The sequence below is a fragment of the Oreochromis niloticus genome, linkage group LG19 (assembly GCF_001858045.2).
Source record: "Oreochromis niloticus isolate F11D_XX linkage group LG19, O_niloticus_UMD_NMBU, whole genome shotgun sequence".
NCBI classification, from domain to species: domain Eukaryota; kingdom Metazoa; phylum Chordata; class Actinopteri; order Cichliformes; family Cichlidae; genus Oreochromis; species Oreochromis niloticus.
This window is the reverse complement of record NC_031983.2, coordinates 15,903,275-15,917,673: the sequence shown is the minus strand read 5'-3', so window position 1 is coordinate 15,917,673 and position 14,399 is coordinate 15,903,275. Positions and strand designations below refer to the sequence as shown.

At 37.1% G+C, this 14,399-nt stretch overlaps 1 protein-coding gene across 1 annotated transcript; it reads right to left on the bottom strand.

Moving 5' to 3' along the window:
- Window positions 1-11,110: 11,110 nt before the first annotated feature.
- On the bottom strand, window positions 11,111-12,901 carry LOC100690006 (B2 bradykinin receptor-like). The gene is made up of 2 exons (XM_003442845.4): window positions 12,833-12,901; window positions 11,111-12,096 (listed from the first exon to the last, which is right to left on the bottom strand). Exon 2 carries the CDS (start codon window positions 12,062-12,064, stop codon window positions 11,111-11,113), a length of 954 nt encoding a protein of 317 aa, XP_003442893.1. The 5' UTR covers window positions 12,065-12,096; window positions 12,833-12,901.
- Window positions 12,902-14,399: the final 1,498 nt, after the last annotated feature.

Sequence of the window (14,399 nt, the reverse complement as noted above, 5' to 3'; positions counted from 1 at the left end):
ACCCTTGGGGGCATCTCCCATTTTGACCTCGGGACTTCCAGGTTATACTCGGCACAGATGTTCCTGTACACTATGCCGGCCACTTGGTTATGGCGTTCCATGTATGCCTTGCCTGCTAGCATCTTGCACCCTGCTGTTATGTGCTGGATTGTCTCTAGGGCATCTTTACACAGCCTGCACCTGGGGTCTTGCCTGGTGTGATAGACCCCAGCCTCTATGGATCTTGTGCTCAGAGCTTGTTCTTGTGCTGCCATGATTAGTGCCTCTGTGCTGTCTTTCAGTCCAGCTTTGTCCAGCCACTGGTAGGATTTCTGGATATCAGAAATCCTACCAGTGTGTATATATATATATGTGTATATATATATATACACACATATATATATATATATATATATATATATACATAGAGACTATATATATATACACAGAGACTACAAGCCCATTATCATTAATGGAGCTCCAGTGGAGAGGGTGCAGTCCTTTAAGTATCTTGGTGTCCACATCTCCTCAGACCTGACATGGGCTGCCCACATTCAGGTCCAGACCAAAAAGGCTAGGCAGCGCCTGTATCACCTAGGACAACTGAGGAAGTTCAGGGTCTCTCCAAAGATCCTCAGGATCTTCTATACAGGCGCTGTGGAGAGCATCCTCACACAGAACATGACATCGTGGTTTGGGAACAGCTGTGTGAAGGACCAAAAAGCTCTCCAGAGAGTGATTCGTACAGCAGAACGCTGCTGCAGGATTGCTCTCCCCCCGCTTCAGGACATCTACACCAGGAGATGCCGGACTAGAGCAACGCAGATACTGAAGGACCCGTCCCATCCTGGCAACAAACTGTTCCAACTTCTACAATCTGGTAGAAGGTTCCGCATCATCCGGGCAAGGACAGAGAGACTCAAGAAGAGCTTCTATCCTCAAGCCAGGCCCTAAACCCCCCCCACACACCCGCCCTCTCACATCATCTATAATTGACTGAGACTGTCCTCCAGACACTCAATTCCTTTAACTTTAAATATGTTTATATTGTCCATTCTGTAAAATAGTCAGATGTCTATTCATATTAATGTACAGAATTCACCTGCTTGCTGCTACTACTGCACATTCACCCAATGTATATACTATATATATATATATCTATATTTATAATGTCATTCTTCTACCCCCCCCCCCCTTTTTTTTTGCACATGTCGAGGAGCGTGTCAGGATACATTTCACTGTGTGTTATACTTGTATAACTATGCATGTGACAAATATAGAACCTTGAACTTGAACTTGAACATATATATATACACATATGTATATATATATACATATTGGAATGTTTTAGTATATCTCACAATTTAGTGGGGAGAAAATGAATTGATTGATGTACCCAGATGAAGTGGAAAATCTAGTGGGACCAGTTAGGGAAACATCAAGGTTTTAAAAACTAGGTTGTTATGGACTTGAGGAGGAGGAGTGACACAGAAGGCTGTGGCAGACTGCCTCAATCTAAAGGTATGTAGTTAAGTGTACACTTGCTTTCTCCATCAGCACCTGGCACTATACTGGTATTCTGTTGACAAAAAAGTCACTGCTGAAAGCAAAAGAAGCCACCTAGACGATCACTCGTACCAAAGTCCTTTCCATTCAAGCAGCCCATAAACCATTTTACTATGTGGGTTTTGGTAGGAGGTGGATTATCAAGGCCAAAACAACAAGGTTCAATTGCAGCTTCTTCCCAAGAAGACTGTTAGACTGGTGAACTTCATACCTCATTAATTCCACCAGCACTATTCTGCCCTACTGTGCTGCTACATTGTCATGTACATATGGAAACATCCAAATGAAGATAAAGTAACCTTGAACCTTGAAGTGCTGATAAACTTTCCGATATAATAACTTTTGCAATACTACTTCTTTTGATTGTTTTCATTTACCCATTGTAAATGTTACATTATAGCTACACCATGTATATTCTCAATTTTTTCATTTGTTTATTAATAGTTATTTGGAGCTGAGGAATGACACTGTGCATCCCCAGTTCGGGTTCATTGAACCATCTCATTTGCTATGGACTGAACAGAAGTATGATTGGACTTTCCTGTTACTTTTGAAACCCATCCAAAACTTATAAAGTTAATTTTACGACACTCCCAGCACTACAGCAAGATTGCCTTTGCTTCTCATTATGCCCCTGGACTTTGAACTAATATGTAAGCTGAAACTTAACTCCCAATTTTAAGTGGCATTTATCCAATATCCACCTATACAGCTGCCAGTGGAGAAGTTTCCAGTAGCTTTAAACAGTTTTAAATGTGATGCTGACATATAAGCTGTATAGTTAAATGTTGATCTCATTAAGTGTGACTGCATGGACGCTCTTTTCACTGATTGTCTGAGATTTTTTTTTCACTACTGCTCCAGTACATGCCTCACAGCCACAGTAATCTGAGCTGCGTTGTCCTCCACAGTTGTAGCACTTTAACTTTGTTTTCCTTTACACACAGCAGCAATGTGCCCTTAATATAATTTTGGCACTTAAAACCTCTGGGGATGTATAATGTCTAAGTGCATAGCTCATATACCCTTCGAAAACATTGCTTGTGTCCCCCCCCCCTCTCACACTTTAGCATTACAGCTAAACTGTCACATTAATCTCTATTTCCGCTTGTCTTTAAGCGCTGTGCCTTGGTTACCATAGAGACTGCTATATTTTCTTTGGTCTGCTCAGCTGTAATAGCTGTCGGCACACCAGAAATAAGTCCAAGGACAATCTTTTTGTCCTCAGTCAACGTGCTTGTCAACTTTTGGCCTTTAATTTTGCCTGATCTGATGACTAACCTTGTCTTACTTCTTACTTCTAATATCCCTGGTGTTTTTGACGTCTACTACTTTATATATCGCTTTGGCTCCACTCTTTAAATAAGGCACCTTCCTGACTCAGTTTAACGACCACTTTACACTGCTCATTTGGCGTGCCTCTTGTGACAATGGTTTGGTCATTATCACTTTCATCTGCATTCATAAACAGGTTTTTTTTAAAAAATTTATTTAATAATATTCATTTAATTTTGGCACTTTTGAGCCTCAATAGTGTAGCAGTTTGCACTATTTATTTTTGTAGTGTTTTCTCAAAAATCATTGACGTGTCCACAAGAGTTCCAAAGTTGTCTTTAAACATGCTGCTGCTGACAATTTACAATGTATTTACATTTTCAAGCACACTGTGGGATCAGGAAAGGGGGGGTGTGTTGAACTCTCTCACACTCTGTCTGACTCTGTCTTTATTTATAGTGATTCAGAACTCAGGCCTTATAGATAAGATAACTCTGTGCCATCCCTTGCTTTCTGTTTGTTTGAAATTTCTACATATTTAAACTTTCATTTCTTAACATACTGTCATGTTTCCAGAGAAACAAATCCAAATGCAGTAACTTAAATCTACCTTTATTTCAGGTGATGATATTTTCTTCTGCTTAAAAAAAAGCCAACAAAGCAAAACCTCATTGTCGGCATTTCATCAGCTTTCCTATAGTTTCAACCTGAAAGAGAAAATACTTTTAAATATTGTAAGTACATTGACTATGAACAACTATGTAAATTTAATTAAATCCAAAATTATTGGTATTTATGAAGCTGTACCATTAACAGTACCTTTGTTTATTTGGCCTGCATGAGATTAAATTAGGCTTATGATATGTAATATATTTACATTACACTGATTTTCTATTAGTGTTTCTTTGATGCTATTAAACAAAAGTTAGAGATGTCATATAAGACACTGATGGCCTTGCAGATATACTTTAGTGGTTTAGTAACTCATGAAGCCTTTGATGGAGTGCACCCTGACAGTGTTTCATTAGAACGTGTGAAACAGTGTCACTGAGGTATTTTTAAATGATATTTTATCAAATGCTTTCAATTCAGTTCAATTCAATTCAATTCAATTCAAATTCTTTATTTTCCCACAAGGGGAAATTACTTTAGTTTAGCAGCAGGCAACATAAAAGTAAACAAAACAATAATATAAAATAATAATGACATAATAGTAATAGAAAGTCACAGGACAGTTATTTGCCATTAAGGAGATGGGATGCAGTAGGGATAAAAGAAACCTGGAGTCTTTTGCTCTTCCTCAAAGGTACTCTAAAACGGCGGGCAGAAGGCAACAACTCAAACTCACTGTGAAGTGGATGGTTCAAACAATTAACAACAGAATGAGCATTCCTACGGAAATTTTTGTTGTAAATGGCCAAAAGTCCATCTTACCAGCACCCTGAAATTTTGCCAGGAGTTTTTTCCAGAAGTCCCAACCGATTCTTATTCTTCACCGTCAGGTTACCGATTCAGGCAGCGATACAAATAGACATCACAGATTCAATAAAGTTTCACAAAGACACCATCTCAGATGAGACATTAAAGTATCAAATTTTCCTTAAAAAGAACAGTCTTTGTTGAACTAGTAGTGGCATCAGCATGAGATTCAAAACACAGTTTATGGTCAAGTACCACACCTAAATATTTATAACTCTCCACAATTCCAATATCAGCAGCCTTAATGATAGTAGGTGAAGAGCTATAAAAGGACTTCCTAAAATCAATAATCATGTCTTTAGTTTTTGACACATTTAGTGAAAGGAAGGACTCATCACACCAACCAACAAAATCATCTACAACCTTCCCATGGCCTGACTCGTCCCCCACAAGAAGACTGATGATCACTGTGTCATCAGCAAACTTCAGGATGTGCCTGTTAGAAAAATTACTGCAACACTCTTTTGTGTACAGAATGAACAGAAGGGCTGAGAAGCAGCAACCCTGGGAAGATCCAGTAGAGGAGGAGAGCACGTCAGAAAATACATGATTCACCCTCATTGTGACCTATTGGTCAGAAAGTCTGTCAGGCAGCCAATCAGACTAGCACAAAGCGTAAAATGACTGTAAAGCCTGTGAGCAAGTAAGAAGGGTTCAATTGTGTTGGATGCCGATGAAAAGTCAGCAAATAATAATCTTGCATGGGTGTGAGGGACCTTGAAATGCTTATTCAAGAAATGCAGGAGTGTGACAACAGCATCCTCCACACCTCTCCCTGCTCTATAGATGAACTGGAAGGGGTCAAGATGGTGTTCAGCATGCATTAAAATCTCCTTCTTAATCATCTTCTCGAATGACTTCAACACTACAGAAGTCAGAGCCACAGGCCTAAGATCATTCAGTACTTTAGGTGAACTGCCCTTAGCAACTGGAACAATGACAGCATGTTTCCAAATCTTAGATACTTAACTTAACCTAAAATATCTCAATACTGCAATTCAGTGTGTGCATTTGAGGACATAAAGTTGGATGCTTTATTTATTAAATTGGTGGATGAGTTTCTCAGCTCTTTTCTGGAAGGGTTTTCCTACACTAACATAGAGAATGGAGTTAAAGACACAGTAGAAGAAGGCAGAGTTAGAAGATGACCTGCACAATGTGACACTCGAGAATGTGAATGTCTTGGAGTAAATCTAGTATCCTGCTCTTGTGAAATGGCACCCAGTGGATTAGGAACACCAGGATAAATGCCAGGTTGGTGGTGGACTTCTCAATTTGTAAACAGTTAAACTGGCCTGCTTTTTTAAGAGCTTGACTAATACTGTACATTTCTCTTTTATTTCTAATGTTCTCTCTAACTGAGAAATTGTAACTTCCTGTAGATGAATGCATGGTGAGCAATAATCAAGTCAAGACCCCAGTAGGCTACTCATTCGCTCCGGGTAAAGTCTGTGCAGCAGTGCCATATAAGGATCTATGCTGAGGAAAATGAGGACTTAGATGCTGCAGAATGCATTCATGCAGATAACCGCTGATGACACTATGCGTAGGATTTCACTGAAAAGCCAGTCATAGCCATTTCTTACACAGAATACCATTAGCAAAAATGCAAAAAACCCCAACAAAAATCCCTTAAAGATGATTCCAAGCACACTGATGACCAGCATGTACACTGGAAACCGTCAACATCAAGCTAATTATATCAGGACTTCGTCATTTGTGTTGTTTTGGTTTCCAGATATTGTCACAGTGCTAAATTTGGATGGGATTCTAAACAAAAAAAAAGAGGACAGGAAAACAGATAAGATATCATTTTAAGTTTGAAGCCAACTGTCACTTTTCTGGCATATTGTCGTTACTATGTTGTTACTCTGGAGATGCAGAGATGCACGTCCATTTAAGTAACACTGATATTCAGTACAAAATACTCATAATTCAATTAGCATTCAATTAAAATGCTCATATTTCAATTAGTTTCAAAAGAGGCTGAATCAAAATAATAATTTTTAAAAAGCAGCGGCAAAATCCAAGCTCTGTGATTTGATAGTGTAGTTATGAAGTGATGTTTGTTTTTGCAGAGCTAACAAACCTTTTCATTATCTAGTTTTAGTCAGTGACAGGTTGGTGGATCATAGGTTACATGGGTTCAGCTGTGTCCCTGCCCACAGCGTGATCACCACACTTGTAAACAGGAGCACAACTGCACATGAAAATGGCTGCAAATGCAAAAAAGAATATATGCTAAAAACCAAGCAGATTTTAGTGTGAATCATGAAACAGATACTTTTGGATTATCAACATTATGCAAGTTCTTTAAACTCTAAAATACTTACTTTCATATTACGATCATTTTTTCCAGGAAATAACGTTGTTTGAGTATTTTACAGGATACATAAGTTATAGAGATCTTATCTAGCTTCCGTACTAAGAGCACTTTACAATTCATAGTGTCATTTTCACACCAACAATCACCTGAAACTTCTTCTCATGAGTATACATATTCTCACCTTTGCAGCCACTTAAAAATTAGAATTTAAATTCCTGAAGAGTTTATTATATGTGTGTGTGTTTGCATGAATACATTTGCATGAATATATTCATGCAAATGAAATTACTGTATGAGGCTGGGAAAAAGTGTTGCCCCAAATGCAGACTACTGGAGACTTGAAGAAACAAATGTGAGCTTCATTGCAGCTGACTCAAGTCCAAAAGAACGGATCCAAACAAAGGCTTAGAAAGTCCAAATAGCACCAGGAGGAGAAAACACACTAGGAACTAGACAGATGGACGACAGAGGCTTTAAATACACACAAAGTAATCATGGCGATTCAGCACAGCTGGAGACAGAGCAGAATCCAGAGTCAAAGGGGTAGTTAAACAAAATATAGACCACAAAAGGCCAAAGACTACCTAAATTTAAAAAAAGGAAGGAACAAAACAGGGAAAAACCTAACACTAAGACACAGACTTTACAATGCTAGAAGGAGTGATATTTCTGACAGCACCCAGAAACGCAATAATAATCACAGGAACACTAACAAAACTCAGCCTAAAATAATAATTAAAACTAAAGCTCAAGAACAGCAATGAAAAGCAAACTAAAATGCTCACTTATAAGAAGAAGACACAAGATAAGCCAAGAAAACCCACAAATCAAGACAGCTGCTTAATTCTCTGAGTTTAAAACCCGCTGCTAGACTGTTTCTCACAAGTTGAATAATGCTGTGCAGAAGGAAATAATGATAACAGGGATGATGAAACTAAAATAATCATCATCCTCTCCATCATTAGATATGGATCTTTTATGAGGTTAAATGTGCATTCAGTAAGTGAGGGTGAATTTTGAACTTCATGTAGATGAATGCAGAAAGAGCAAAGACCCCACACAAACAGACATCCCAGTTTGGTGTAAAATGCCCTACTCTTCCTCTCATAGGAAAGCAGGTGCACCAGTGCAACATAATGATCTGTGCTAACAAAAACAAGGAAGTATATTCTGCAGAATGCATTGGTGTTGATAACAGCTGATGACACTTTGCATAGGATATCACTGAAAGACCATCTGCTATCAGCCCAGAAGCTCACACAGCACACCACACATATATACACTCATAAACAGGAGCACCATTGCACATGAAAATGGTTGCAAATGCAAAAAATGAATTTCTGCAACAGATCCCAGAAGATTAGTTGTTCCTTTGGTACTTAAGATGACAGCCAACATTTATTTATATTGATATATATATTTCTATATAACAGTGTTTGAGGGTATTCCTTTAAAAAGCAATGTGTAGGCGCATATCACTTATATATTTATGTATGTATAAATTATATTTATAATAGGCGAGACCTGTTTTTCATTCTCTAAACTGTGGCATGCTTGTTATCAGATCATCACCAGTATTGCCAGGAAATGACAGGGTTTGAGTGTACTCTGATAAAAAGTGAGGTGTGAATGATCTGCAGTGCAGTGCGGTCAGCTCTGGTGGTAAACAAGTGTTGATAGAGTGATAATTTTGTTGTTGACATTTTCTGTATAACTCTGTCTTTTTCTTTTGAGTTAATACATAGGTGGATGTTGGTATAGTTTTGTTAGATGATCATATATATGGCACTTCACAGCAATCATTCTTCAGTGACCAACATTATTTTTATTAATATATATATGTCCTAATTTTAAAGGCCATCATCAGTTTAGAAAGCGTTCATAACAATTTTTATTTTATTTTTATTTACAGGATTTATAATTTACAGCAAGAGTAGATTTGCACAGAAGGAAATGGCTTGTAATGGAAAGATGCAAAGTTATTGATGGTCACAGCCTCGTGCAATAAAGATGTATCGCAAGGCGGCTGATCGATTTGTCTCACTAACAAACTAAACATGGCGTTTTTAGAGGGTATGGCAGCCATGACAGTTTGTCTTAAAACAAAAACAGTAATCTCCATATTTAGACCTTTTTCTAAAAATCCATATTCGATCTTAATCTCGAAATATTGACTTTATTTTCACATAAGTGAAGTTCTTCTTTTAAAGTGCCAGGTAATTTTAAATTCTATCAGCTCAACACAGCGAACACACCAACTGTTTGTATGCTGTGTTGCACAGTGTGTTGCTAGCTAAAGGCCCAGCTGCTGTATTTCACAGGGAGAGAAAGAGTGAGAGATAACTTTACTCTGAGGAAGATGTAGGAAGACAGGCACGACATTTGAGAAAGAAAAGAGGTTAGATTTAAAGGTAAGGACTGCTCAGTGATGCTCGATAAACTGCAAATTTAAATCAGGAATACACAGACTTTGATTTGGGTTTCCATTGGCGACCCTTCAAGGGAGCAGCCAAAAGACAACGGTGAAGAAGAAAATGTAAAAACATGAGCTAATTAAGAAGGAGACTTTTATTGACATGTCTAATCCAAACTACAGATCCTGATTCATTTTGTCTGCAGGAAAGACCTGCAAAAAACTTTTTAGGCTTTTGTCTTTAACAGTTTTTAAGATATTTATGGTGAAACATGACAAAAAAGCCTGGAAGTCTGCCAGTGGACTATTTTAAAAATATAGTCAGAATCTTGAAATGAATTTGATATATAAGGGTAAAGTTTCACAGCAATCATTTATGTTCATTATACATTTTGAAACTTTGAGTCGTAACATTTTTATTCAATTCAGAGATTATCGAGCAGAAGGTCCACGTTGATTTGAGATGGGGTGACCCATATGAGAAACAGAAAATACACAATTATTACATGTTTATATTTTCTGTTCATATGTTCTTTGAGAGTTAAATACATAAATGTATAATGCAATTTAATAAACTGTCACAATTTTGCTTACACAGCATAATTATGCTGTGATTTGTTTGAATAAATAAGTCACACAGTGAGTAGAACTGAATTTTTTCATTCATTGACAATAAGTAATAATACAGTAGCTGCAGATAGCCAAACACTATTTGCATGTACAAGAATGTAGAAGAAGAAATCTCGAAAAGAAGAAATTTAAAAAAACAAACAAAAACCAAACAACAAAACAGTGGTGCCCGTCAGTTGCCCAGATGGTAGCTGTCAGCTTTATGCAGGTGACACATAGATTTACACACTCTGCTCCCAGGTAAGTCACCTAGTATGATAGCCACGACCCCAATAATCCTATATGGATGATATGCATCAGTGGCAGAAACACAATCATATAATAATCAAAAACCCAAACAGACACTTAGTTTAAAAACCTTCTCGCAGACTACACTGTAAAAAAAAAAAATCCTAAAAAAACAGTAATATTCCGGCAGCTGGGGCGCCAAAATAATACCATAAAATAACAGAAAATAACTTTCTCATAAAAATACGGTTATTTTCAGTAATGACAATACAGTTTGTTCCCCTAATTTTACATGGGATTTTGCCTTTTTCAAGTGCTTTTAAACATTAAATTAGGAACATTTTAATGTGATTAAACAATGAAATTACCTATAAACAAGGTCAGTGAATGCGGCAATTTGAATAATAATACTTAAATGTACAGAAATATACAGTTAACAGTTGGTTTAAATAATAATGGATTGCATTTATATAGCGCTTTTCGAGACCCTCAAAGCGCTTTACAATTCCACTATTCATTCACTCTCACATTCACACACTGGTGGAGGCAAACTACAGTTGTAGCCACAGCTGCCCTGGGGCAGACTGACAGAGGCGAAGCTGCCATATCGCGCCATCGGCCCCTCTGGCCAACACCAGTAGGCGGTAGGTGAAGTGTCTTGCCCAAGGACACAACGACCGAGACTGTCCGAGCCGGGGCTCGAACCGGCAACCTTCTGATTACAAGAGTAAGTGCCAACTCTTGAGCCACGATCGCCCTATATAACATTCTTTGATGTAAAAAAAGTTTATAAGAATCATTTTATATATTTTTCCATAGTATTACATTTGAATTTAACAGTTCAATCTTTCAAATAACGGACAAATATTTGTGAAATTATGATACATTAGTGAATGTATTTTAACAATCTAAATATGCATATGTACAGACAAATATGTTTAACAAACAGGAAAATTATGTTTTATTACATTTACAGTAATTTTATGTTATTTTACATTTGAAATGTAAAATCAAAGTCTATTTATGTAAATCTAATGATATTCTAGAAAAACAGTACAAAACTGTAAAATACACAGTAAAAATACTTTTATATTACAATTTTTTTTTTTTACAGTGTATGTTTTTTTAAGTTATGGAAGCTGCTATAGCGTCTTCTCTCTAAGATCACACATTACGCTGCTAATGTAAGAATATATATCTGAACACAAAGGCTCCTAATGCTCGGATAAATAATTGCCAGTTAACTGTTTGAAGAATTCCTTTGTTCTGTTCTGGAAGCTTTTTCCAATAATGATGTACAGAATGGGGTTAAGGACACTGTTGAAGAAGGCAAAGTGCACAGAGACCTGATGGAAGATGATCAGTGTGATGTGACATTTCAGAATGTGAGTGTATTGGAGCACATCTAGTATCTTTGTTACGTGGCATGGCACCCAGCAGATCAGGAATGCCAGCAGAACTGCCAGGATGAGAGTGGTGGCCTTCTGCTCTGTTCTCTGTGGGTTTAAACCCTCCATTCGCCTCTTTCTCAGATCTTGAATAATTTTGACAGTGCAGAACAAAATAATGATAACAGGGATGATAAAGTTGAATATTATGGGTCTCACGTCATACATCAGATATTGATCTAGTGAAGTGAAGTCAGGTAAACAGTGAGTAAGATTTGACTGAGAGTTGAATTCTAACTTCCTGTAGATGAATATGGGGAGAGCAAAGACCAAGCCAAAAACCCACACAAACAGACATCCCAGTTTGGCATAAAATGGTCTGCATATCCTCTCATGGGAAAGCGGGTGCACCAGTGCCACATAACGATCTATGCTAACCATAACAAGGAAGTAAATACTGCAGAACGGATTCATGGATATAACAGCTGATGACAATTTGCACAGGCTTTCACCGAAACGCCAGTCGTATCTCTTTCTTGCATATTCAGCCCAGAAGGGCAAACAGCACACCAGAGCAAGATCAGCTCCAGCCAAGTTGCTCAGGTATATCTCAGCCACTGTGCAGGCCTTCTTGTGGAGGCAGAAAACCATCAGCACAAACACATTAAAGATGATTCCAAGCACGCTGATGACCAGGATGTAGGGTGGAACCAGAGTGAAGATTAAACTATCGTCGAAATCACAATGGTCTTCACTTGTGTTGCTTTGGTTTCCAGACATCTTCAGTATCAGGAATCAAGTTGGCAGGGACGCTGGAGTGAAATAAAGGATACCAAAATAGAAAACATAAATATCTTTTTAACTGCTATTGTTCTAACATAATTTGTTATGATGACAGAAAACATAGATACACCCAATTCTGAATAAGACTGATATATAACTAACAGGCTTCAGACCCCGAGCAACCTGAATTGGATAAGCAGAAGAAAATGGATGGATTGATAGTATCTGATTCATTTTTAAAGACCATCATCATTATAGAAAACATGCATAACCAATGCACATTTTACATCATATTTAGAGCTGAGTGTGCTTTCCAGCATCATAGAGTCATCGCTACAGCACCAGCTACATAAAACAAGTTCACAGGTTTATACAATTTAAAACAATTTAAATGTAAATTTATTTAGGTTTGTTTGTGTGGGGAAGTCAAGTCTTCATTATATACATTTTCATTTGTGTTAAATACATTACTATAAATCTTCTTACTGCACGATGCTGAATTTTATCAAAACACTAAACATGCTGAGACAAAATCAGTTAATCTGCCGTCTACTTGTTGACACGTTACTGTACACGTAAAAACATCACAAAACACGTGCAGCTGTTAAACTGAAGAAATTTCCTTTTTTTTACAGATAATGTGAAAAAGTCAAAAACACTGTTCCTGATGGACAGTGATTTAGAACTTGCAAATATTCCAACTACAGAGAACAAAGGTAAAGACATAGGAAAGTAAATTCCAAGCCAAATTAAGAATATACATACCTTGCAGGCAAATTAGTCAATTAGTCCTCCAGATGGAAAAAGAACAAAGAGCCAGCTCCACTCTCTCAGTACCTTCTGCTACAGTCTTCTTTCTGAACTGCTTAATTTAAAGAAGAACTGATAGTCAAGTGATTTCAGATAAGAGAGACATCACACCCAGTCTATGACCACTTCCTTTACTCTTCAGTGATGTACTTAGTTATTTCTAAATATATTTTGTCAGGGTTCATTTTATAAACAAAAATGCCCCCATTACGGACACCCAGAGAAAATTTTCCATCTATAAACATAACGCCAACATGTTAGATGTTGGCGTTATCGATTAAAATACCAATACGGTACTTACTCTGCTGTAAGAACACCATAATACTGATGATCCAACAAAGAAAGTCAGAGACAACATGCACACAAAATGTGACAAACAGAGATGAAACAGGTGGGGAACAGAACAGAGCTGAGGTAAGTCAGGAAATAGGAAAGGGCAGAGAAAGCAAGTAAAACTAAACATAATGGCCGGAAACTTTAAAGGTAAAGACAGGAAGTGATGAAAGGGAGCAGAAAAAACAGAATACATACAAACCAAAATAGTGCGATAAGACAGACTGAGCACGACACGAGGAGACATAATGACAGAGACAAGTAGATACGAGACACAAGGAAAAAAAGGTTGAAGGTAAATACAGCCTCAAAGTCACCAGTAACAAAAGCTAAGAAGTAAGGTCTCAAGTAACAAGCACAGATAATAAATTATAAAGAATTCACACAATTAGCAGAAAATATTCAGTTAAATAAAAATTTTATTTGAATGGTGTCAAATCACAAAAACAGTCACCTCAAGGTGTGTTTATATTATAAGGTAAAAGACGCTAAGATAAGTACAAAATAAGCCTTGCAAATTACAATAAATGTATAGAAGAATCACAGGGATATAATACCACACCAAACAAAACTATAAACAAAACTACCTTTCAAAAACGAAGAGCAGAGATTTAAATTACTCTCCAACAAATTCATGAAAAACCTCAAAACAGACGATGAAACATTATGCATAAAAGTAGATATTGATTCAATATTAAATGCCCCCCCCCCTTAATGTAATTAAATAATCCTAGACATAACTGCTGCAAAGGACATGAGTAGAATAAATACTTCATACAATAAGTTGAAGAAAACAAAATTTAGATTCTTTGACAAGAAGCAATAAAACTGTCAGCTGACACTGTTTGTTTACAATAATTAAATGAAGTAGAACTCACTTTTTTTCTCTTTTGTTTTTTCTTTTTGAATACTTTTTATATTTTCATTTTTTTCCATTTTTTCAAATCACTGACCTGTCTGTCCTTTGCCAAGAGCAGGGGTCAGCAACCTTTAACACCCAAAGAGCCATTTGGACCCGGTTTCCACGCAAAAGAAAACACTGGGAGCCGCAAATACTTTTTGAAATCTAAAATGAAGATAACACTGTATACATTGTTTTTTGTGCTTTGTGCGGACAACTAAAGTAAGTAAGTAAAGTTTATTTATTAAGCGCTTTTCACAGACAGGCAGTCACAAAGCGCTGTACACA